General features: G+C 33.7%; 2 protein-coding genes and 1 long non-coding RNA gene across 3 annotated transcripts; all 3 read left to right on the top strand.

Moving 5' to 3' along the window:
- Window positions 1-19,340: 19,340 nt before the first annotated feature.
- Window positions 19,341-20,103, top strand: LOC149663470 (uncharacterized). The gene is made up of 3 exons (XR_016368562.1): window positions 19,341-19,415; window positions 19,744-19,889; window positions 19,955-20,103. It is a non-coding gene; the product is annotated as an uncharacterized LOC149663470 (long non-coding RNA).
- Window positions 20,104-20,254: 151 nt separating this feature from the next.
- On the top strand, window positions 20,255-21,283 carry LOC149663469 (uncharacterized). Its single transcript, XM_089842219.1, has 4 exons — window positions 20,255-20,288; window positions 20,488-20,670; window positions 20,806-21,041; window positions 21,108-21,283. The coding sequence occupies exons 2-4, from the start codon at window positions 20,646-20,648 to the stop codon at window positions 21,183-21,185; spliced, it is 339 nt and encodes a 112-aa protein (XP_089698345.1). The 5' UTR covers window positions 20,255-20,288; window positions 20,488-20,645; the 3' UTR covers window positions 21,186-21,283.
- A 542-nt stretch (window positions 21,284-21,825) lies between these two features.
- Window positions 21,826-23,773, top strand: LOC149663468 (diacylglycerol O-acyltransferase 1-like). Its single transcript, XM_089842184.1, has 7 exons — window positions 21,826-21,829; window positions 21,939-21,950; window positions 22,013-22,087; window positions 22,213-22,442; window positions 22,715-22,778; window positions 22,845-23,052; window positions 23,130-23,773. Exons 1-7 carry the CDS (start codon window positions 21,826-21,828, stop codon window positions 23,227-23,229), a joined length of 693 nt encoding a protein of 230 aa, XP_089698310.1. The 3' UTR covers window positions 23,230-23,773.
- The last annotated feature ends 859 nt before the right edge of the window (window positions 23,774-24,632 follow it).

The raw sequence follows: 24,632 nt of genomic DNA, 5'->3' as shown, positions 1-24,632 counted from the left end.
AGGCTGGAAAAATTAAGAGAAACGTATCTTTAACTTTACAATCCGTAGGATTTCTCCTTCAGGACTAAAATTATTATGAAATAAAAACCGCAAAAAAAACAAAAAACTTGCAATGGAAACTTGGGTTTTTTTCTTTAATAAAACTTCCGTTTTGGCAATTAATAAACAAAAATATAAGATATTTTAAATTTTTTTTGACATTAATAACAATATCTTAGGATTCTTTAAAGGAACTACGCCTTATGACAAACAATATGAAAATAGGAACTTGAAATGAAATTTTAAATGAAAATTTTAGAACCATTCAAAGAACGCGCTTGGCGTAATGTTTTCTGATGCATATTTTTGTACTTTTTTGTTTTAAAACAAATTTGATAATTCTTAATGTCTTTGTGAAAAATAGTTTTGAGATAACACTTAATGTTATTGAAATTAATAATACTTTACATTTTTTTTAAATATCAAAATTGTTATTAAAAATATCAAAATATCAATATTTTTCTTAAATTTCAAACTATTTTAAAAATAACAAACAATTTTTTTTAAATATATCAAACTAGTTTTTTCAAAATATAAAACTTTTTTACATAACTTTACCATTATTTAATTTAATAATACTATTATCTCAAATCAATGTATAGTAAAAAATTTTTCTTAAATATCAAACTTATTTTTTTAGAATATGAAAATTTTTTGGAGTATCAAACTTGTTTTTTTAGAATATGAAAATTGTTTTTAAGTATCAAACTTTTTATTCGAAATATCAAAAATTTATTTTAAATATATGATTTTTTTTCAAAAAATATAGCTTTTAAAAATATCAAACTTTAACATTATTGAAACTAGTAATACTTTTATTTTAAATCTATGTATATTAAACTTTTTTCAACATATCTAACTTTCTTTAAAGATGTTTACTTTTTTATCAAAATGTTTAGCTTTTTGAGAATATGTAACTTTTTCAGAATATTATTAAAATTAATATTTTAATAATAAAAAAATTTCAAGGGTTTCTAACTATTAATTTTGTTCCAATATGAAACTTGTTTTAAATTTCCATTATTATTAAATGTATTTGTTTTGTAATATTTAACATTTTTTTAACATGAAAAGAGTTTTTAAAATTAAATTTCACTCATTACGACATGCAAAGTCTTTTACATCACCGTAATTAATACGTAATACTAGGCTTCAAATATTGACCTACATTTACTCATTATCTCTTATTCTTGTCTTGTTCCGTGTTACTCTCTCGGGCTGCTTTAAGCTCCTTGTCAGGGTTAAGGTCTTGAGCTGGTTGAAACTCTTGCGCTGCTTGAAGCTCTCCGGCTGCTTGAAGCTCTCCGGCTGCTTGAACCTCTACGGCTGCTTGAAGCTCTCGTTTTGGTTTAAGGTCTGCGTCAGGGTTAAGCGCTTTGCCGGAGTTCTTGTTTTTAATTTGAAAGACGTTTTAGGAATTATAAAAGGATTTTACGAAGTTCTGTCATGCGAATTCGAACAGATAATCCGACTATGTACATACAAGTAAAGTTTATTTTTGGTCATAGTGAAGACACTTGTTAAATCTACTGCCGGCATATGTTAGGGAAAAGGTTAATTTCAGTCAAAGAAATAAATCAATTAATGGCAAGGCCAGTAACTAATGTTGTCGAAAAAATCGTAATTTTGTCTGATATTGCAGGGAAAGGAATTGTCGCAGAACTTCCAAATGTCATTGAATGTGATTAATGAAATTACACATCTAACCAAATGTCCTATTGTTAAATATAAACTAAATAAAATAAAATATACGTTTTACGAATTACTATGACACGCTGTAATTCATTATTTTTAAATCGGCATGGAAAGTGTCGATCGTAACGCTTAGTTTATAGAAAAGTAAATCATATGATAAATAAATGTTAAGAAAACGTATAAATTGTACAATTTATACATTGTACAGCCTTTCTATTACGGTACTGTAGAAAACAGTGGAATCACGATTGAAACGCCTTTACAGGATTTTCTGAGAAAGCTTTTATAGAAAATTAGCAAATAAAATATAGAAAGTTGTTGAAGAATATGATAAAATAATTTATAAAATTTCTATAAAATACTTTTATAGAAAACTTGCATAACTCTTATATGAAGCTCACGAATAAAAGTGTTCCACAAAAACCATGTAAACAAATTGAAAAACCTGTTGTGCACACGGAAAAGGAGAATAATGTTGAAAAACGAGAAGAGTGTCATGATCAATTTAACGAAAAATGCACTTCAGAAAAAATAATTTCTTCCAACAACTTCTCAAATTTGATAAGCTTAGCTTTGGGTCCTCTCAAAGGCGTAATAAAGGAAATTACAATTTTTAAAGGTGAACTTATGGTTATTTTCGGTCATGCAGAGAGCGAAAATCTTGCTAAGTCACTGCTTAGGACTACTTCAATTTACAGAGAAAGAATAGCGATAAAATTCTGTACCTTATGCGATTTGGGTGATCTAAGGATTTCTGGAATATCGATGGAAAATTACTATCTGCAGAGTCATCCAGAATTTCCAGTTTTATTTATTCTACATGAGAAAAAATGTGACATCGACACTTTAAAACATTTTTTTGTTAATTTTGTTGTTCCTTCTCTGGAGTTAAACAAGTGTAAAAAACAAATAACCGTTTTATATGATAGAGAAGGATTATTTGATAACATGAATCACGGTTGCAAAAATTTAATTCAAAGTTTAAAAATAAATGATGTTCTGGATTTAAATTCTAAATTCAAGTCAGACTTGGTAAATAACGCTCAAATGTTAAAAGGAGACGAAGTTGTTTTGTGTTGCACCCTTTTTCAAATGGGAGTTCTTATGCAATTTAATGAACAATATTACGAATTTGGACTACAAAATCTTTGTATGAATCTTCCAAAATATCAGCGGTTCCCTAAAGAAAATGTTGTGGATTTCGTCATTTCTGGCAAATTTACTAAACAATTGAAACCCTTCGTTAGTGGTAAGAAAATTGAAACAATGGCTGCTCAATGCATTGCGAATAACACGGTTAGCTATGAAAAAACCAGCAAATGCTATTTGATTAGAAACCCAATGGGTGAAAAAAATAATATCGTCAATCTTGAACAATACTATTGTTCTTGTAATTATTCACCAAACTGTTACCACATTCAAGCGGCGAAACTCTTCGAGGAACAGAATTTGGATCTAAATCTGGAAGACGTAGATGATGAGCAGAATCCTCACTACGCTTTGGATAAGCTTACACGGAAGAGAAAGGGTAATTCATCCTCTGAGATCAATTCAAAGTCTCCCACCTTTAAGGTGAAAAGGAGAAAACCTGTTACGCATTCAACTCCAATAAAAAGTTACAATTGTAACACATCAGACGCAAAAAAACAAAATTTGCAGTATGAGGTTAATGGAAAAGCATTAATGCAGCAGGAAGAGCAATCCATTACCATGAAATCAGATTTGACTAACCATCCAAATAATAAAATTATGGAAACCAAAAAACTAGGAATTCGTTTTTGCTGCATTGAAAATCACTTGGCATTAGAACATTTTGATTGTCAGAGAATGTGTGAGGCAAATTTTGAAAAGGATAATTTTCAACAATCACTTTTACCCCAGAATTATATAGATGGTGGTTTGCTAAGTAAAGCAATGATTGTTTTATTAAAGGTTTACAACAAAGAAAATAATTACATATTTCTGACACCGACTGTTTACCAATATTTGTTTCTCAATGAGGCACAACAAAGCGTAGATATGGTCTTAGAATATCTAAATAGAGAAAACCCCATAGGTTCATGTAGGCGAAATATAGTTGTACTTATACCCAGAAAACCAGGAATTCACGACCACTGGATGTTGGGTATCGTGACCAACACCTACATTCACATTTATGATTCAATTAACGTCAAAGATTATACTGGAAGTAGGCCACTAGTACTAAATGAGCATTTTGATAGAATGAGAAGAATAGCCAAAGAATATTTCAAAAGCGAAGGAATATTTCCTTGTAGGTATTTTAACGAAACACTACCCCAGCAACCAAACGGTTTTGACTGTGGTGTATACGTTTTAGCTTATCTCTCGTACGTTTGCAGAGAATTACTAATAAGAGAATGGTCTCACATTGATAGCAATAAAGGTCGCCGATGGGCATATCATTTATCTCAAAATTTCGACAAAAATCGAAATCAATATAACGTATTGGAACAGGAATTATAAAAAAGATTTTAATCAGTACTTGATAAAGTATATATAACGGATCAACAGGTCAGAATAAACAAGGTCAAAAATTTTTTTTTCTCCGTGTGCTTTCCAATATGCTAAGGTTGTACAGCACCAAACGTCCATCTAAGGCTATATGTGGCTCACGTTCATTAAAAACGTATGTTGCGTGAGAAATGTGTGCGCAATTCAATACTCGGGGGATACAGTGACCACGAAACTATAAGGTGTCAGTTCTAGTTTAGACTTTAGCATACATTTTTCTATTTCCGTGAATCGTATAAAATCAACACAAACATAAATAAACCATTGCAATAATAATTGCACAATTTCTTTTACCAAGAAACTAACAACTTGCTGGTTTATTGAACATGTTACAGATGTCAGTGGTATTTGAAAAGAAACCTCAAAAATATTTAGATCTCGACTTTTATATTCAATTTCAAAAACCAACGATTTTTGAAGAATCATAGCTGTCACTTTTACCAGCTTTCGATTGAATTATCCATGAAATAGAAAAGCTATTACCATGCTTTTATAATTTTTATTTCATGGTACAGCGGAACGACAAGCGGCGCGATAAAGATACGGGGTCGCTTTGTAACTACTCCTGATTCGGCAAATAGTCGCTCGAATAATAGTTTAAACTAAACGGAATTTCGCATCTATTGTTTACGTATTTTCATTGCAATTTTGAACAAAATATAAATAAGCCAATAGCAGTTGAATAATATTTACCAAGTTTCGGTTACTTATTTGGTGTAATTCACTCTTGTAATTTCTTGTCCACTATTTAGAAATATATTTTAAATATTTAATTATACTACTTCAAATACTAATAATAATTAAATTAAGATTAAAACGTACTACTTGTAGAAATATTTCCTTTCTCCTTCTCTGTAAACTTGATCCGTGAAACCCTGAAAATATTTAAATCCACAAATTTTCATTAATTTAATCAGAAGGAGATAATACAGGAATACTTGGAAGAGAAGTATTATATACTTCTGGTATAACGGAATATCAGATCATACACTAAAAATGATGGCTATAACGGAATAACAGGTCTTAGACTAAATATTACACCCATGTAACCGAGACAAATAAGACAAAAGCAACAAACATTAATTCCCTGTTTTTCTCGAATTTCCTACCATGTGGTTATGTAATAACTGTCAGTTTCGAGAGAAAAAACTTTTCAACGAAAAAGAAGGTATGCTAAACAGTAAAAGTGGACTTTTTTTTTTGTTAAACGCCCTTATGGCGCTTAACTATTTTATTAAATATAAGACGCGGTAAAAATACGATTTTATTACTTGTTAAATTTTTCTACTACGTGTATTAACGATTTATGGTTTAAATCAAATCCTACTTACCATAAGAACAAAAAAAAACGTTGTACGGTTACTGAAGCTCAATTTGTCACGGCTATATTTTTAGATCCCACTTATCTTAAGAAATACTTTTCATTTTTATAAATTCCCCGTTTTTACTAATTATTGCCAAATGGTAACCTACTCTTGGGTAGGACCGAGAATCCTTTACGCTTATTCTGCAGCGGTATACTTCTCAAAGAGCACCGTTTTATTACAGTCATTCAATCTCCCTATTTACGAAAAATGTCCAAGCGAACGTTTTTGGGTAGGGGTTAAATTGTATATATCGTGTTAAGTATCTATTTTTTTCATTTTGTCGGTTCAGGCCATTGGAACTATGTTTTCAAATCGCTCTGTTATATTTTTGTATTGTATCTATACTTGGAAAGTTGTAACATTCGCGTCTTCGCTGTGCCGAATACCACTTCTTAAATGCACTCTCTCTCTCTTGGGACACATTTGGTGCCAAGAAATCTCTTTTTCTCTTCGACCTATGAACCTTTACCGGAGTTCGGATAACTTGACTAAATAGACCGAATCTCGATACATGATTGCATAAAATGTAATTTCCCGCTAAAAGGAAGAATTGAGCGACTGAACTTGGAGGTCGAGAAGAGCTACTTTTTGGAGAAGGACTCGACTGGGAAGGAGAGCAAGGCTTTGCTGCTCCTAGACAACGAAATAGAAAAGCCTCGAGACTTAGACGTTTTCGAGTTACGAGTCGGACTGTCCTGATACTTAGAAGATTCTAAGAAGAACGAAGAGCCTCGATACTTAGGCATTTTCGAGTGAGCACTCCAACCTAGGAAGCTTCGAAGAGCCACTACGCAACCATCCACCTTCTGAGAATCCTGGTTCGCGCCCTACGAAATTTTTGCGCGTTCGGTTCGTGCTCGTGAATGGAGAGAGAGAGAGCCAACGTTTTGGGTATTGTTAAACAATTTTAATACCAACACTAAAGTGGTATATTTTATTTTGGGGCCTAATGAAAATATAATACGGGGATTTAAATTAAGTGTTTGTCGTTTGTGGGCCAGGGCCTTCTGCTTTGGTTACTTATTTTATGTTATTTAACTTGATTTCGCTTGGACATTTAAACCCGTTCTAGTTTTTAATCCTACATTCATACCCTAGACTTCAATTGAACCCACAGTCAGATTTTGAAAAGCGAATTATTTTATGTTTTCCGCTAGGAAAGGGAAACCAGGAAAAAACGGTTAAAATTTACAAAATACATCAAGTTAAAAATAGAAAATATATGATTACCTAGATTCTTTCTAATATTTATCGTTGAATTGTACATTTTTTAAATGCAAAAGTAACAACGCACAGTTAAAAACCATTTTACAATTATAATAATAATGTTAAACTACAGTTATAGACCAAGAGCCAGTGGCCTGGATCTTACCTCATAAAGTACAAAAGGTCTGACCATTGGAATGAGTTCAGTTTTGATGCTCATTAATAGATTTGGCCGTCTTACGCGTCACAGCTGGGGCATTTGAGGGGGGCGGGGTCATGTTTGACCCTAATGAGGTATGATTTCTTACCTCATGAGTTACATGAATAAAAAAGGTGGCAAATGATAGAACTGGAAATGGCGATTCCAAATATATGAAATCTGACGTCATCAAAGGGGGCCATCAATAAATCAGACGGGGGTAAAAAGATCGAATGAGGTATGAATTCTTACCTCATGAGGTACATGTATGAATCCGGTGTTGTTTGATAGATCTGGTCGTGTTAAATAACAAAATATAAAATCTGACTGGAAAATACGCGGCTTAGGTTTATTCTGACGGCCTGATTCTTGCGTCAGACTATGACAAATTCGAGCCTCATAAAGCTAGATTCCCACTCGACCGAAAAAAACCGACGCAAATCACGCAGCATACGGTAGAAATTTTACCTTACGCTGTAGACTGTTCACACTAGGACTGAATTTTGATTTTTTCGGTAGATATTTTTGGGTCACGTGACAGATTAGAGCGGTTTCCATAACATTTATTTCGCACTCTGAATTGGTATCTCTGTCCCATTGTCACTTAGATCGTACAAGAATGTATATTTTCTAACCTCCTCAATAAAGACTTCCTTATTAACATCTTATCTCTATATAATTCCATTAGATACATTTTTCTTTCTTCGTGGCATGTTTCCGACCAAAAAAAATACATGGCGGCTATCAATCTATCTAGCGTATGCGTGCACCCTTGAAATTTATGACGTAGTCAGTGGAATAATTTCATTGGCTGAGACACCGGCGTAACGCCGAACACGACCGAAAAAAAGAACACAACTTGCGCCCGGCCCAGCGGAAATTCCGTCGGGCTCGGCGTAAAGATTTTTCGGTCGAACCCCTTTCTGCCGGGTCTCCGTCGTGATTTCCGTCGAGTGCGAGTCTAGCTTAAATGTAGCAGGTGATATATTGTAAAACCAGCCCCACTGATGTCAAGTACATTAAACTTAACTTGTTTGAGCGAGTTGCCTCTGTTTCTATCGAGGTAAGGTGGTGAAATATTTTTGACTGTGATGAATGAGATGAACTTAAATTGGCATCATTTAATAATAGAGCTATTTCAATTCGGGGGTAAGGAGAGTTTTTGAGTCGGGGTTTCGTCAGTCCCCGCCTAGGTGCCTTATTTTGCGCGAAATTCAGCATAGAGTTTTTCAGTGGCCCACACGGAGGAAAGTGACTATGACGATGAAACCGTATATATTGATTATCAGAATCAGACTGATTCGGATGATGAACCAGATGACGTTTAAATGTATCATTTTTGTATCTTTATTTGCATTAATAATAATTTAACGTTAGAAGGTTTCATTGAGTGAGTGTGAAATAAAATGTGCCCACATAGAGCTATATCAGTTGAAGGGGGAAACGTCACAGTTGGGCCTGCCAATAAACGGAGCCGATTTTCACCCTCCCTCCGTGCGGGCCACTGTAGAACTCTAATCTAAATTTCGCGCACAATAAGGCACCAAGGCGGGGACTGGCGAAACCCCGCCTCAAAAACTTTCCTTACCCCCGAATTGAAAGAGCTCTATTATTAAATGATGCCGATTTAAGTTCATTTCATTTATCACAGTCAAAAAAATTTCACCAAATTACCTCGAAAAATCGCTCAAACAAGTTAAGTTTAATTTACTTGACATCAGTGGGGCTGATTTTACCTGCTACATTTAAGCTCGACTCGCAGTCGACGGAAATCACGACGGAGACCCGGCAGAAAGGGGTTCGACCGAAAAATCTTTACGTCGAGCCCGACGGAATTTCCGCTCGGCCGGGCGCAAGTTGTGTTCTATTTTTCGGTCGTGTTCGGCGTTACGCCGGTGTCTCAGCCAATGAAATTATCCCACTGACTACGTCATAAATTTCAAGAACGCACGCATACGCTAGATAGATTGATAGCCGCCATGTATTTTTTTGGTCGGAAACATGCCACGAAGAAAGAAAAATGTATCTAATGGAAGTATATAGAGGTAAGACATAAGGAAGTCTTTATTGAGGAGGTTAGAAAATATAATTTCTTGTACGATCTAAGCGACAATGGGACAGAGATACAAATTCAGAGTGCGAAATAAATGTTATGGAAACCACTTTAATCTGTCACGTGACCCAAAAATATCTACCGCCAAACTCAAAATCCAGTCCTAGTGTGAACAGTCTACAGCGTAAGGTAAAATTTCTACCGTATGCTGCGTGATTTGCGTCGGTTTTTTTCGGTCGAGTGGGAATCTAGCTTTATGAGGCTCGAATTTGTCATAGTCTGACGCAAGAATCAGGCCGTCAGAATAAACCTAAGCCGCGTATTTTCCAGTCAGATTTTATATTCTGTTATTTAACACGACCAGATCTATCAAACAACACCGGATTCATACATGTACCTCATGAGGTAAGAATTCATACCTCATTCGACCATTTTAACCCCCGTCTGATTTATTGATGGCCCCCTTTGATGACGTCAGATTTCATATATTTGGAATCGCCATTTCCAGTTCTATCATTTGCCACCTTTTTTATTCATGTACCTCATGAGGTAAGAAATCATACCTCATTAGGGTCAAACATGACCCCGCCCCCCTCAAATGCCCCAGCTGTGACGCGTAAGACGGCCAAATCTATTAATGAGCAACAAAACTGAACTCATTCCAATGGTCAGACCTTTTGTACTTTATGAGGTAAGATCCAGGCCACTGGCTCTTGGTCTATTAATTATAGCTGGATATCCTTTAAACAATTTTAAAGGCAATGTTGATGATTATATGATTATATGCGCTAATTTTAAACTTTTCATGTAAAGCTATGGAATTGAATGAAATCCATAAAAATTACATATGAAACCCCATAGTTAATAATAAACGTCTCCCAAAAGGGGAAAATGACTCTCTGGTTTCGTAAATTTTTTCGATTCGGTATTTGATATGGAAAATTTTTTAGTATTCGATAACCGGTTCGATACCCAAAAAGTGGTATTCGCACACCCCTAATAAAACTAGGGTTGATGTAGAACACCTTCCCATTAAGTCTGTGAACATCCTACGATTCCAGACCCTTACAATTTTAGCTTTAATGTTGACCCCGTTATTTAGCATATTTTTATTAGATTTAGTCCCATTTCCCCCAAAATAGTTCTCCCAAACGCTACTTATCACAATCCCAGTTACTTATCCCAATGGCGTACTTCAAACATTTGTTATTATTTTAAATTTTACAACCAATGGGGCATTTCGAAACACACAGGTAAAATCAAGGACGATTATGACTTTACTTCAAATTCAAGTTTGTAACTCATACAAACAACTCCCATTTAAGAACACCTATTGTGATAAATGTCAGAAATAAATTACATCCAACGACGATTAAACATTTGGCAGCCTTAGAATCTGTATCTATGATGTAAATAGCCATGAATGAATGAACATTTTTTTTATTGCGATGTGTACCGGTAAGTACAAGAAAGTAATCTAAATTCAGACATATTTAGATAAAACATAAATTGGAAGTCATAAATTACAAATATAATGTATTATGTCAAAGTAACATATTAATATATAAACAAACTATGTGTCATATTATAAGTTGATTTCTCTATTACTTTATACACAATCCATTAAATGTACCTTTACACTACATTTTCACTATTGAATATGGAAATCGATATATGTATAAAGGCTTAATTAAAGTGAATGAATATTTCACTATTTAGCGATACTCTCTACATAATATGCCTTTAAATTAATGAAGTAAATTAGGGTTACATATGCACAACATGATGCCGCGAATCCATTTCCAAATTATGCAAATCGGTTAATATATAAAAAATCTTGAAATTTCAACAAAATAGAAAAAAAAATTATTCCGAAGTTATGAATGTAAAATTTCGCTAAATAATATTAAGTATGCTTCCATGAACTGCACAAACCGACCAATTTCTTAGTTGATTTTAATTATCGGTTCACGGTCTTCATTGTAATTCACCATCATGTTTCGGGTAGTATATTATAAATTTGAAGAAAATGAATTTATAATTCACATTATAACGGAAGTTACCTCAAAGAATTTAGGAACAAAGTATTGTGGAGTCGGCGATTGCACTTATGTTCTTCTTGTATAAGATAATCGTTAAAATGTTCTTTTTTTCATTTCAATAATTGCATTACTTCCAAAATGTACTTTCCAACAATCATAAACTTTTGTTGTTAAATTCCAACTTGAACTTAGTGCAGGTGTACCCTGAAGGTGTCGCGATAGTGAATATTCGGTATGTAAGGGACTTCACAATTTGTTGAGACCCTATAAAATGCCACGACATTCAATCCTTGAAAAACCGCCCATCAATTAGCGTGGTACACTTTCTTTTAGAAGATAATATATCAATCACAATTAAGGTTCATTTAAGGTTCATTTGGTTTGTAATACGAAATAAATAGGACTATTTCATTTTGATTTCACAATATAAAAATAACGGAAGGCACAGATAATGGACTAGTGGCATGTAGCACTCCAGTGAAACCCTTTCACTTACGTTGCGCACAATATTTTCCTTAACAACGCTTGGCATAGAACCATTCATATACATCAGTACATATTTCTAGTTAAATTCTAACGTATATCAATTTCCTTATTCATTTTCCTTTGAAGTATTTTTAATTTTCATATTTCGATATTAAAATTTCGAATACTTATATAAAAGATTTATACTTATATTACTTAAAATTTCTAATTTTGTTTTCTTAAACATTTAAAGTTAATATTAACAAAAGTAACCAAAAAAATATAAAACATCACATGTTAATTAAAAGCGATAACAAGTATACTAAATAGATAATTGTAAATAAAGTGTAATGGGTAATTTTGGTATTTTTTATATTTTACCAATGATATAGTACATTGTATATTATATATAATATATATTGCATTATATATAATATAATGTAATATATTATTATATATTATATAATGTAATATATTATTACATATTATATAATGTAATATATTATTATATATTATATAATGTAATATATTATTATATATTATATAATGTAATTTATTATTATATATTAGATAAAGTAATATATTATTATATAATATAATTTTTACAATGCATTACTTTATTATATTACAATGCATAATATTAGACATTGCTCATATATATATATATATATATATATTCGAGGAATTATGCGTGATAATTCATAAACGTTTCAGACATTAAATTTAGTTATTATTTTCGTTTACAAAAATGGTGTTTATTTTTGAAAAGAGCTATTTTTCGGGTTTCAGTGCCCAAAATTGCATACCTGCATTTGGAAGCCCCATTTTAATACCCCAAAACCCTTTCTTTAAAAAAGAACTGTTGGTAACCAGGATCGTGATCATACTTGTTGGTACATTAGGCCGAGAAAACCCACCTATACCCCCCCCTTTGTAGAGTTCGAATAACATCCTTGAAAGAACGAAACCTATGGGGTCGTTTCACATTCTTATTCCTAACTCACGGGTTAATAATTTGGATCGCGAGTTAACAATACAAACTCCATTGCCGTAGCAATTAACTTTCTGCTCTTTTTAATAATTTTCCTTTTTTTGTTCTTTTTTAAAATAAATTTCGTGTTTTTTCCCGTCTGCCCGAACAGACGATTATTTTTTATCGGTATAATTAATGACCCGGTTCTGAATCCAAATTACTCCCGCTCTCCGACACATACTGACGTTATTCATGTTATTGCAGTAAGTGTTACTGGTAATTCTGAGATAGCGGTAGCTCTCTCAGATAAGACTTGATACTGCCTTTAATGTATAACATTTTAGCACTGCTAAACGTAGCTCGTTTTTCCTGTTTGTGTCGCACAATTACAGTTGTAATAGAAGTAAATTCATTGAAGAAAGCGTAGCGCATTGAGAGGTTAATTGCCAGAATTATAGCTCAAGTAAATTTTTTTTTGGTAAAATAAAATATTGTTTAATTTACCGCTTATCTTCAACAGGACAGTGTACCTAATCATAGCTGGATTACAGGAACGATGTGGCTTTAATAATGGTCTTGAGCATCTGGTTTCCATTTCTGACCACTATCTTTCAAGGTGGCTGCGGTTGCCAAAAAATAATTCTAAACCCAAATGAGTATTGTTTTACGTTTCCACGAAGGTAGAAGGTACAGTATTATTCTCACTATGCTTTAGAGCTGTTTTGGATATTTAATTTAATGTGTGCTCTAAAGACCTATTTAAAGTTTCTAGGTTTTTAACTTTATTGAATTAATTTTCATTAAGGATTTAGGACACATTATTTTATTGTATGTCAGATAAATCTAGAATTTTACGGAAATGCACTGCTGACATTCGTAATACGTTTGGTTAGAGTAATTAGGGTTATTTTCACACGCATCATGGTACCAATTGCGGCACATGACGCACATGACACAATGCATTGTACTATCAAATCCAGGGCAAATAAATGCACCACATTTAGTGTCGTTGGGGTTGATATACTTTTTTAGCCATGTACTAATTTCACCTTCCGTTTGTCCGAATTTTAGAGGCATACTTCTCCAGAGTCTTAAGGCAATCGATTCACTCTTTGGTATTGAAATGTCTGTTTCGTTTATTGCATATTTAGGCCGAATTTCTTTGTACATTTTCGACGGTAAGATTAATGAATTTACATAAAATGCCCACTTCCTACCGTGTAAACTCAGTTTTGGTAGGATAGTCCTTACACCTTTCAAAAATGAGAAGAAGTAGTACAATACAAAAAGACCACAGTCGTTGGAAGTTAAAGACTGGGTAGGACAGTCGTTACTGACTTGTAAGGACCACTTTTCTCGTTCGAAAGGCAAGTTAATAGTGTGGTAAGTAAGAATAACAAAAGTAATGAGCGTTTTTACGTGTTTTGAGATATGAGATGGGTTTGTGTGCATTCCATCTAAAACGCAAATCATTTTTCTTTCAAAATTTACTAGCCCCAAAAACCAATGTTTACCAGATCTGTTCATTACATCTAACGGAAATAAAATGGCCAAAACATCTTTATTTGCGGCTTCATTTCTGTCTAGATATTTGAATGCTGTTTCATAGTAGCGTTTGACGAGGTTAAGTTCGTCATCATCGTCGTCAATATTAAGCAGCCCATTAAGAGATTTGTGCAAATTAACAAACATTCCGCTTTCTATTACTAAGACGTGTTTCTCGGCATTACACGCTTTTACCAAATTTTGCATGCAGTTTTCAATAACGAAACTGCTAACTTCTTTATTCAACATAAGGCTTTGCGTTTGTATTGTTTGCTGTAAGTCTTTGTAATGAACTAGTCCCTGTACATAACCATATTCCAAGTTTAGCTGGTCACTTGAACTTTCAGATGAAGTGCCAGACAATATGTTTTCATTTAGGGGTTGAGATATAAGTGACTTTTCAAGTTTATCAATTATAAAATCAAGTCGTGAATTTTGTAACTTTCCCATATCGTCTTTCATTAATTCGGACTTTTTCAAAGTTGTTGGATTTTCAGGAAACATTTCGTTTCCTACTTGTCCGTCAGTATAAATTTGAAAATTGTTTTCCTGCTTTACCAAAAGAGGCATTTCACGAACGAAGTACGTTTCATTTAGCCCAGGCATTACAGATTCTCCATGTTTTTCTAGCGATTTCATTTCTTCGTCGTGATTAATTGTGTTATGGTTTTCCAGCTCTTCCAAATCAGGTATTTCACGAACAATGTACGTTTCGTTTGTCTCAGGAATTACCGATTCCCCGTGCTTTTCCAGTGTTGGAGGATTTTCCTGCTCTTCCAAACTAGGCATTTCACGAACAAAGTACGTTTCATTTAGCCCAGGCATTACAGATTCTCCATGTTCTTCTAGCGATTTCATTTCTTCATCGTAATTAATAGTGTTATAGTTTTTAAGCTCTTCCAAATCAGGCATTTCACGAACAATGTACGTTTCGTTTTTCGCAGAAACTACGGATTCCCCGTGTTTTTCCAGTGTTGGAGGATTTTCGGAAACCTGTTCATATTCCATTCCTTCGTAATAATTAATTATGTTATTTTTTTCATGGTCTTCCAAATCAGCCATAACATAAACGTCGTATGTTTCATTTGGGTCAGGCATTACCAATTCTCCGTGGCTTTCCAGTATAGTACTATTTTCAATAAATATATCATCATGTAGATATTGTACGGGGTCCTCTGCTGTACTTGTACAATCACCCTGTTCTTGACATGTCTCTTTCCCGATTTTGGATGGTGTAAAAACCCCTTCTTTCTTTTGGTTCACTTTACAACTGTCCACATTTCTGACTTCGTGTCTTTTCGCTTCTAATTCAGTTCTACGCTCAACATTGTCAAGATCCTCGATATCTTGAAACTCACTGTCCATTTCATCGTTCTCACTGCTTATTATAGAAACGTCTATGGTTTTACAAAAAGATTCATCATTGTCAGTGTCTCTCTCGCAATAAATTGAGTCTGGAGCAGCTGTGAACGAATAGTCATAATCGTCAATTCTGGGTTTCTTTCGCCCACTGCGAACCTTTGTTTTTAACAAAACAGTTGCAGTGGTGATTGGACTCTTAGTGTCACCAAGTAAACGCCTAACGGCGTATAAATGGAAACAACCCTTCAATCCGCAAGTGCACGCGTTCTTTAGAGGTTCGACAGCATGATAAACTTGATCTATTGGATTTCTCACAATGTGACACTGGCTTTTAGCATCGTATGATATCCAATGATTTTCAAGGCAAATAGAAGTAAGAGCCTCAAAAGAACTATTTGAAGAATATTTGGCTTTTGCACTGTTAGTAGGATCCTTGATTTTATCGATGATATCCTTGTTTGACCAATTGTATACATTTGGCAATATCTGCAAATCTGGATTCTGAATACCTTTAAAATTTGGGTCCTTTAAATGGCTTTTCAAATGATAAGAACCTAGATTAACGTAAGCCCGATTGGCCTCTCTCAGTTTCATCAACTGGAAGTTAATGATAGCTATTACAGCGTCATTCACTTTCAATTCCTTGCCAATATATTTTTTGAAGTCTGCGTGAATGCTTTCACTATTGTTATTGGTGGGTACACAGTTTTTGAAAGCAGCAAACCTTTTAGTCACAGCATTGATACACCCTTTACGTAAAGCAAACTTGAGGTTTTTGTCAGCGTACAAGACAAATTCACGAGCCCATGTGATCCTAAAAGTTTCATATATTTCGTCAAACTTTTCAACACTCTCGCAATTCATCAAATCCTTAACAAACTCTTTGTAAGCCTGTGTTTGTTCAGGAGTTGCGTCCGTAGTCTTAAGCCAGTCAGTAACATTTCGGTTTACGTGATTATGGCAATAGCAAATGTTAGTTCTTCCAACTTCAGAACTCTTTGAAATTGCGATTATCAAGCCAGGTTCGCGGTCGCACATAATTGGAACATTTTTTCCATAGACATCAAGCATCAATTGAGGAGCAACAAAATCTTTCCAGAAATGAAGATGTGTTCCTTTCAATTTACGGTTATGCATCATGGCAAAAATAGGAAATATCGGCTGTTCAACAAGCTCAGTATTTTTCATTGTAACAAAGGAAACATAAAAATTTCCCACTTCAAAAGTTGTGTCATAAGATATTAGTTGTTCCAAGTCAGAATCTTCGGACGACGCTTTTAACAAACGAAGACCAAGGTTCAAAACATCTGGATGACTTATTATTACTGAGAAATTTTGCAAATATGAAACTTCAAAAATTGAATCTTTTAGTGGTCCTTTTGAAAGTTGCATTAAATTGAAATAGGGATCGTTTGAAATCATATTTTCATGGTCCATCCTGTACTTAAAATTTTGAGTCTGTTTAAGGTCTCGGGCTCCAATGTCTTCTACTTCATGGTGAGACACCTTGATTTCAGGTTCAACAAATGTTTTCGATTTGAAAACGACTTCACTTTTATCTAAAATGCTATTGTAAGCGTTTCTAGGAGTCATACCTTTGCCAAGATTTTCTTTAATATTTTTTCGTACAGTTTTCATAGTTGAAGTAAAAACTCGTTGATTTTTTGTGGAATTACCATGGCAACGACGTTCTGCCAAACTTGAGTCGCCCCAGTACTGAATTAAAATAGCGACATGTTTTCTATTTTTATTATTTCGGAGTTTGAAAACAATTCTGGAGAAACCAGAATTCATTTTAAGGCTCGTTCCAGGTCTAACATAATAATATTGTCGAATAACAGGCTTTATAGGTGGCGAAATTCCAGTTGTTCTGGATAATTTCCAAAAAATTCGGTCGGAGCATATAACATCCGTTTCTTCCTCAACGGGAACTAGAAAAGCTATTATTTGTCCTCCTTTTGGAGTGAAAGTGTTTGGCAGAACAGTTCTGTAGATGGGACCACTTTGCTTTCCTTTCAAAATAGATTTCAATATCTGTTCAGCTTCTACAATCCCTAATTTATGGGAGCAATTGCTGCGGAAAACACCGAATGTCTCAACATTCATTTCAGGTATAGGATCATTATTAGTAATGTATTCATCTTCACTTGATTCAGTATCAGAGAAAGGTTTATCCAGATGGTCAGTATGTGAAGTTTCCTTATGAATCACATGATTATTTCGATGGACCGTACCCATATTTTCTATGGGTCGGACAGTTGTCGGGTCTGTGGTCGTTTGTTCCGTACCACGCCCATTACCAGTCTTTACGACTGTTGGCTTCACCATTCCTTCGTAGTTCTGATGAACCATACCCATATTTTCTATGGGTTGGACAGTTGTCGGGTCTGTGGTCGGTTGCTCCGTACCAAGCCCATTGCCAGTGTTTTTGACGGTTGGCTTGACCATTCCGTCGTAGTCCTGTTGAACCATACCCACATTTTCTATGGGTTGGACATTTGTCGGGTCCGTGGTCGATTGTTCCGAACCACGCCCATTTGCAGTGTTTTTGACGGTTGGCTTGACCATTCCGTCGTAATTTTGATGAACCATACCCATATTTTCTGTGGGTTGGACGTTTGTGGGATAAGTGATCGGTTAAATATTGTGATAATGTGGGCCCACGTGGGAAAAAAGGCGGTGGCACAGGGGAAATGACCAGTTTCACAATTATCTTCTCTAGTTTAAGAAATAAATGTGAATTTTCTCAGTGGTTCTTGTAAACACACTGAAAATTCAAGGGTGATGAGAGTCCAGAGATGAACTGAAATCTTTTTATTATGCAATTCTCTAGTTTAGCGTACGCCTTGCCCTGGTCAAGGACCATTTTATTTATTTGAGGCCAAGGGCTCTCGGTCAATTACCTAATGTCCTGTTTAAAAAAATATCCTTATTTCCCACCCTGAATGGGACTCTGTTCCCCACTAATACACCCTTCCGACGGGAAAAGGGGGGTTGGCATTGGCAACCCTTAGTATCGGGAGATACAGTGAGCACAAAAATAGTGCTCCCTGTAGTGTCACGTGTGTAGTGTGAGCCTCTAACCGTATTTTCGTGTTTACCCTTTTTGAATTTCCTTCTCAAAGGATCACGTGACCTCTTATTCCTCGGCTGTGCCCGGAGGTAGGTGCTCTTGAGAGCCATGGTGCCCGGCCGTTATAGCTTGCCTTCCCCCTTCTATCTTTGACACTCCTGAGTCTCCTCCCTTGATATCTCCCTGGGAGATAAGACGGGGGTTGCTCCCTTGCCGTGTTTGCGCACTCTCAGCTCCAAAACGTGTACAGCGCAGGCGCTAAAATGCGAGATGGAAGGCAGAGTTTTACCCCCGCGACTTTCCCTCTTTACAAACAATTTTTATGCGTTACCATGACAGGGTTCATACAAACCTGTAAAAATCACGGAAATAAATAGCTGACAAAAACCTCAGGGAAATTTCGAATTTTTAGGGAAATTTAAAATTTTTATGGAAATTTGTGTCAAACAGGGGCCGAGTAATTAAGCGAAATGTTCGTGAACATACCCGCCATAGGATTAATATTACACTATACTTTGGAGGCACGTAACTCAGGTTATATTAGAGATGCGGGGATGTCCTTTGATTATGTAATAGTCCTATTTGCCCCCTCCTTCATTAGCATTTGCTCCATAGGATACTCCATATACGGGAATAACCTGGAAAATTCTGGTAAATTTCTTTTCCAAAAGTTGTATGAACCCTGCATGAAATGTTAAGAAACAAGATAAATTTTACATATTTCAGCAATTAAGGGCTAAACAATGACTGACTTGCTTGCATTATTTTTTGATTATGTAGGTGACATTCCTAATTTCCTGGGGTTTGTTGGTGTTGGAGATTTTGTCGCCCTAGAGTTGCTGAAGTGCATGGGCTATGAAGAAAGTAAATAGTTTTGAGTAGAAAACCATTTCTTTATTTCAAAATGCATGAGTAATCTGCAGTTAATGGGAGTAATACCGTAAAAATCGTCTATTAGCATTATGGGGGAAAAAAATAATTTTAGATAATGTAAGGCTTCTAATTGGTTCGTGTCATTCGCAAGATAAATTTTCTGTGTAGATAATTAACCAGCATGTTAAGGGCTAATAAGAAGCTGCGCTACTTTTTATCATTGTAAATTTAAAGTTGGAAATTTAGAATAATTTAACTAACAAGTTTTAAAGGTTTTTATGGAAAATTTTAATTTTAAATATAATTTTTATTCATGAAGGTATTCAGTGGGACCGTAATAATTACAGGCATCGGGTAATAGGTTTTGCAAGGTATAGTTCAAGATTGGAAGATCTTACGAGAGTAATAGGGAAAATTCCCGGAAATAAAATAATTCTGTCTACAGGGAACATGGAATTAAAAAAAGTTGGCATTTATTCAATTTTTACTAATGAAACTTAAATATTTATACAATGTGGAAATTTTTACAGTACGCAAGAACGAAACAATCTAATATTTTGAGCAACCTGAAAATTAATACCATTAGACTACTTGCCAAAATTAAAAATAAAGAACTGAAAGAACTAATTTTAATTACACCATTGCCATCTCCAGGCCGAAATGAATTTCTCAGTTTCATTAAGCAAAATGTGGAGGGTTTTTCCTGTAAGTATCAAGCGCTTCGATAATAATCCCATTTATTGGTGCTTGGTAAAGACTAAAAAGTTACATTTGTGTGTGCTTGATTGCAGTAAACTAATAGGATTGATTGGTTCTTATTTTAATTTTAGCTTTTCACTTGATTTCGCTAGATGAAATTCTTAAGTAAGTAACAAGGGTAAGGCTTATTCGTCTGCCCATTAAAGAGAGATGAATGAATATATACGGGATATCGAACCTACCATTCCCAGAGATGAAAAATTATAATAGAGGGCAGTCGAGGGCGCCTTTCCCATTGAACATCAAACACTACAATTAACTTAACTTCAACCATGTTATATTAACAATTCAAAACATTTTTTAGAAACGGTGACCCAGAATATGACAAACTTCCAAAACACATAACATCATTCTTATCGAGTAACATGCAGCCCACAGTTAAAATAAACGAATACGCGCCAAAAAAAAAGTAATGAGAAAAAAATAATTAGCGTCGATCAGCTGAAGTCAGGGTTAAACAAAATGAACTTGGATAACAACGAAGAAGGTAATTCAAGAGATAATTTTTTAAGCAAAGAAATACTTTGAGAGTATAGTTGAAAATTTGGCAGCATATTTCCGAAAAATTAAGTATCATTTATAAAGGCAGAAGTTCTTATTTAACGTTTCATTGATAAAACAGATGAACTACTTCGTGATGAACCTAGTGGTGTCTCAAAAAAAAATATTGAAAACAATGCTTCAAAAGAACCTATAATGAATGAAATAACAACTTCCACACAGTCAAGTTGCAAGGAAACCGATGCTGATGAACCTTTGCCTCCAAAAGGAGAACAAAATAGTAACTGGCTAAGGAGAGTAGTATTAAATTTAAACCCTCGGTTCATTGAACAAGACTATCCCAGAATGGTAGGCAAAGTAAGATTATTATTATTATTAATATTTTGAGGATTTCGTGTCTAGATTCCAAACTTAATTTCTTAGGAAAGAACATCAATGGATGTGAGATTCAGTCAATATAGAAAAAAAAAAATTCTAACGGAACCTAAAAACAAAACATAATAATTATCTTAGTTTCATTCGTTTAATTTTAACAGAAGAAAAATTCATTGAAATTTAAAGATATTGTAATTTTAAAATTTATTTCGATACAAATTTATTGGAAATTTAAAAAAAAAAAAAATTGAACGAATTCTAAAAAAATTCTTTCAATTTTTAAATTTAAAAAAATTTATTGAAATTACTTAATTAGAAAAAATCATTGGAATTACTATAGTTTAAAAAAAATTATTTGAATATTATTTTAAAAAAATTATTTGAATTTCATTTTTAAAAAAAATTGAATTTGATTTAATAACAATTCTTTGAATTTCATTTAAAAAAAAATTTGAATTTGATTTAAAAACAATTCTTTGAATTTCATTTAAAAAATTTATTCAAATTAATTAAAATTAATTTATTAAATGTCATTAAAATTAACTTAAAAAAATTATGTGAATATGTAACTGAAAATTGATTAATTTTAATTTAAAAAAAATTAATTAAATTAAAAAAAAATGACTGAGTAAAATATAAAAAGAAGTTGGCTTTATCTTGACGTAAGTAAATATGAATATTTTTAAAATAAGTTGTAAAAATACTTAACTTCAATTTCTTATTTTGTACCGCAGTGTTAGTTGTTCACAAACCTAAAAAACAAGTAATGGGTAAATAAGTTAGATTCAACTAAAGTTAATGTTGGTGTCTTACCATATGGTTAATTATTGGTGCCGTGAAAATATTCAAAATCACGGTGGAGGCATCGAAGATCATCAGGCGATCAAAAAAGTAACTTTATTTATTTATTGTTGAAATTCCTATTTAATTATTATTAATTTAATTTTCATTAGCATCTTCGCGAATTTCTAACGGAACTTGTTCAAAAGTTGACCTTGAAGTTTATCCAAATAACCTCAATTTTGGAGGTCGGTTTAATTTAATTTAATATACAAAGTTTTATTCAATAATTAAATGATGTAAATAATTAATTATTTTAATTTATTTACATCATGTAATTACAAATGTAATAATTAATAATTATTAATTTCAGATTTATATTATTTCTTATTCGCTCCTACATTGTGTTACGAATTAAATTTCCCGCATTCAACGCGAATTCGTAAACGTTTTTTGATAAAAAGAATTGTAGAAATTCTCTTTCTATTGCAATTAATTTTGGCCTTGGTTCAACAATGGATGGTTCCTGCCATTAACAATTCCCTGAAACCCTTACAGGACATTGATTTATCCAGAATGCTGGAGAGACTACTAAAATTATCGGTAATTAAAATTAAAAACTTCAGTCTACCTTATTCCCGAGGAGTGTACAAAGGCTAAACGGTTGATTTTTAACTAAAAAATCTGGATGGGTAAAAAATGAGTCGTCTACTTATGAGTCGAAATGTTCCAATATTTTCGACTTTTAAGCACACGACGTATCATTTAAATGATCTCGCGTTAAGCCTTAACACACTTATGGGGAATAAGGTTGACTTTGAGTACTACTGTAATCGAAGAGCCAATCAGATGTGTCTAAATAAAATCTTTTACAGGTTCCTAACCATTTCATTTGGTTATTATTTTTCTACTGGTTTTTTCATTCATCAAAGATTGGTGGTAAGTATTAATTAATTAATTAATTATAATGATCCACTAATTAATTAAATTTCTATGATAACTTAGAAACGGTGAATTATTTCTGGGCCAATTGGAACATTCCCGTTCACAGGTGGTGTTTAAGGCACCTGTACAAACCGCTCCTTGGTTTTGGAGTTTCAAAACAGATGGCGTCTATTGCCGTCTTTTTCGTTTCCGCATTTTTCACGAGTATCTTGTTAGTGTCCCTCTTAAAATGTTCAGAGTCTGGGCGTTTTCTGGCATGTTATTACAGGTAATCTATAATCACATCCCCATTTACTAATTAACTACAATTAATTTAACTAAGCTTTATAAATAATTAATTTTCAGGTTCCATTTGCGTATTTTGTTAAAGCCTTTCTCCATGATCAATACGGCAGCATGGCCGTTTGGTTATCCCTTATTATTGGTCAACCACTTTGTATCTTGATGTATTACCATGATTACTACGTAATTAATTTAGCCCGAGCTAATTAATTTGACCTTTTTAAGCCCCCTAAACAAAAAAATAATTAAATCTAAAAAAGGGGTACAAATTAAAAATATTAATTAATTTTAATAACAAAGAAATGGTGACAATTGTATAGATATTTACAATTAGTGAGACTCCATTCTATAATTTAATTAAACTACCACTAATTAACAATTATATTAATCATCACCTAATTAATTACAATTTTAACTCCTCCCCGTTAATTCTGTTTTGTATTTTTTTAACTAAGTGCCAAAGAAACGTTCCTTGAGATTTATAGAAAGATAAATATTGATTTTCATTGAGATTAGTTGTCCCCTGATTGCACACATTCACAAACACACGTAAGTTCTTGCCAATTATAAACCTAGTCGGTTGCAAATGGTGAACATGTTTTGTCTCTTAGTTTTTCTCCCAGTGATTGTTAAAATTTAATTAAGTCTCGTAGTTATCTTTTTTTCTACAACAATTTGTAAGCAAAGTGTTTTTTGCCATAAAAACGGAAATGATCAAAATGACATTTTTTTACTGAAATAAATTTTTATATACCAATCTAGTTATGTTCAATTTTTTTTTAATCCATCTTATTCCCGATGCATGTGCCAAGGCTTAAAACGCGATTTGAACTGCAAATCATCTTGGCCAAATGGACGCGTCGTCTGCTTCAATTAGATAGTTCACACACATCATGACATGGAGGATTCATACCATTGTTTTTTTTATTTGAGGTTTCTATGCAAATTGGGTCAGAGGACCGCGGCAAGGATGCGATTAATCAGGTTTCAGTATGTGTTTATGCAGGGAAGGAAATGGGTTTACTTTGGAGTTGCACCTATAGGGTAGGATCGCCGACATGTGTCTTATTCCCTCAAACTTTACCGCCCAGAAGCTTGGCTTACAGGAGTGCGCCACACTCCAGGCGATTCATACCATTTACACCAGAAGGTCGGGCTACCTGGAGGACAAAAGCAGACGGGTTTCTGAACTACAGGTAGCCCGGCATTACTTTGTACAATATACCATTCGAAAGAAGGCACATTTCTTTTTGTATCACTAACTTTCAAGGGTAATGGGTATTATAAACCTAGCCCGTTGGAGTATTCGGTGACGACCCGACCAACTGCCCCATTGACATTTTAAATGCTGAAAATCAAAATTCCGGCTGTATTTTTGACGAGCAAACCAGTAAAAACGCTTGGAATCGATTAAATATGAGTTATAAATTATATATTCGAAGTTTCTTGAGAAATTGTTGGGAAAAACCAATTTTATTCAATGTTTTAATTTTGGTTTGTAATACCTCCCCTCCCCCTATAGTTCCCCTGCAAGAACGCTTTTCCTTTAAGCACGCAAGAATGGTT

This window comes from Phalangium opilio, unplaced genomic scaffold (genome assembly GCF_054372755.1).
Source record: "Phalangium opilio isolate 3A_F unplaced genomic scaffold, DU_Popi_V2 ptg000062l_1, whole genome shotgun sequence".
In the NCBI taxonomy this organism is placed as follows: domain Eukaryota; kingdom Metazoa; phylum Arthropoda; class Arachnida; order Opiliones; family Phalangiidae; genus Phalangium; species Phalangium opilio.
This window is presented reverse-complemented; position numbering and strand designations above follow the sequence as displayed.

What these genes read in the sequence shown, in the direction of transcription:
- LOC149663469 (XM_089842219.1), top strand. Translation starts at nt 20,646, where the DNA reads ATGAACTTGGATAACAACGAAGAAG. An exon ending in CTTGGATAACAACGAAGAAG is followed by an intron (nt 20,671 to 20,805) that starts GTAATTCAAGAG and finishes TTGATAAAACAG; the next exon opens with ATGAACTACTTCGTGATGAA. An exon ending in ATCCCAGAATGGTAGGCAAA is followed by an intron (nt 21,042 to 21,107) that starts GTAAGATTATTA and finishes TTAATTTCTTAG; the next exon opens with GAAAGAACATCAATGGATGT.
- LOC149663468 (XM_089842184.1), top strand. An exon ending in AGAGACTACTAAAATTATCG is followed by an intron (nt 22,443 to 22,714) that starts GTAATTAAAATT and finishes AATCTTTTACAG; the next exon opens with GTTCCTAACCATTTCATTTG. An exon ending in TTTCTGGCATGTTATTACAG is followed by an intron (nt 23,053 to 23,129) that starts GTAATCTATAAT and finishes ATTAATTTTCAG; the next exon opens with GTTCCATTTGCGTATTTTGT.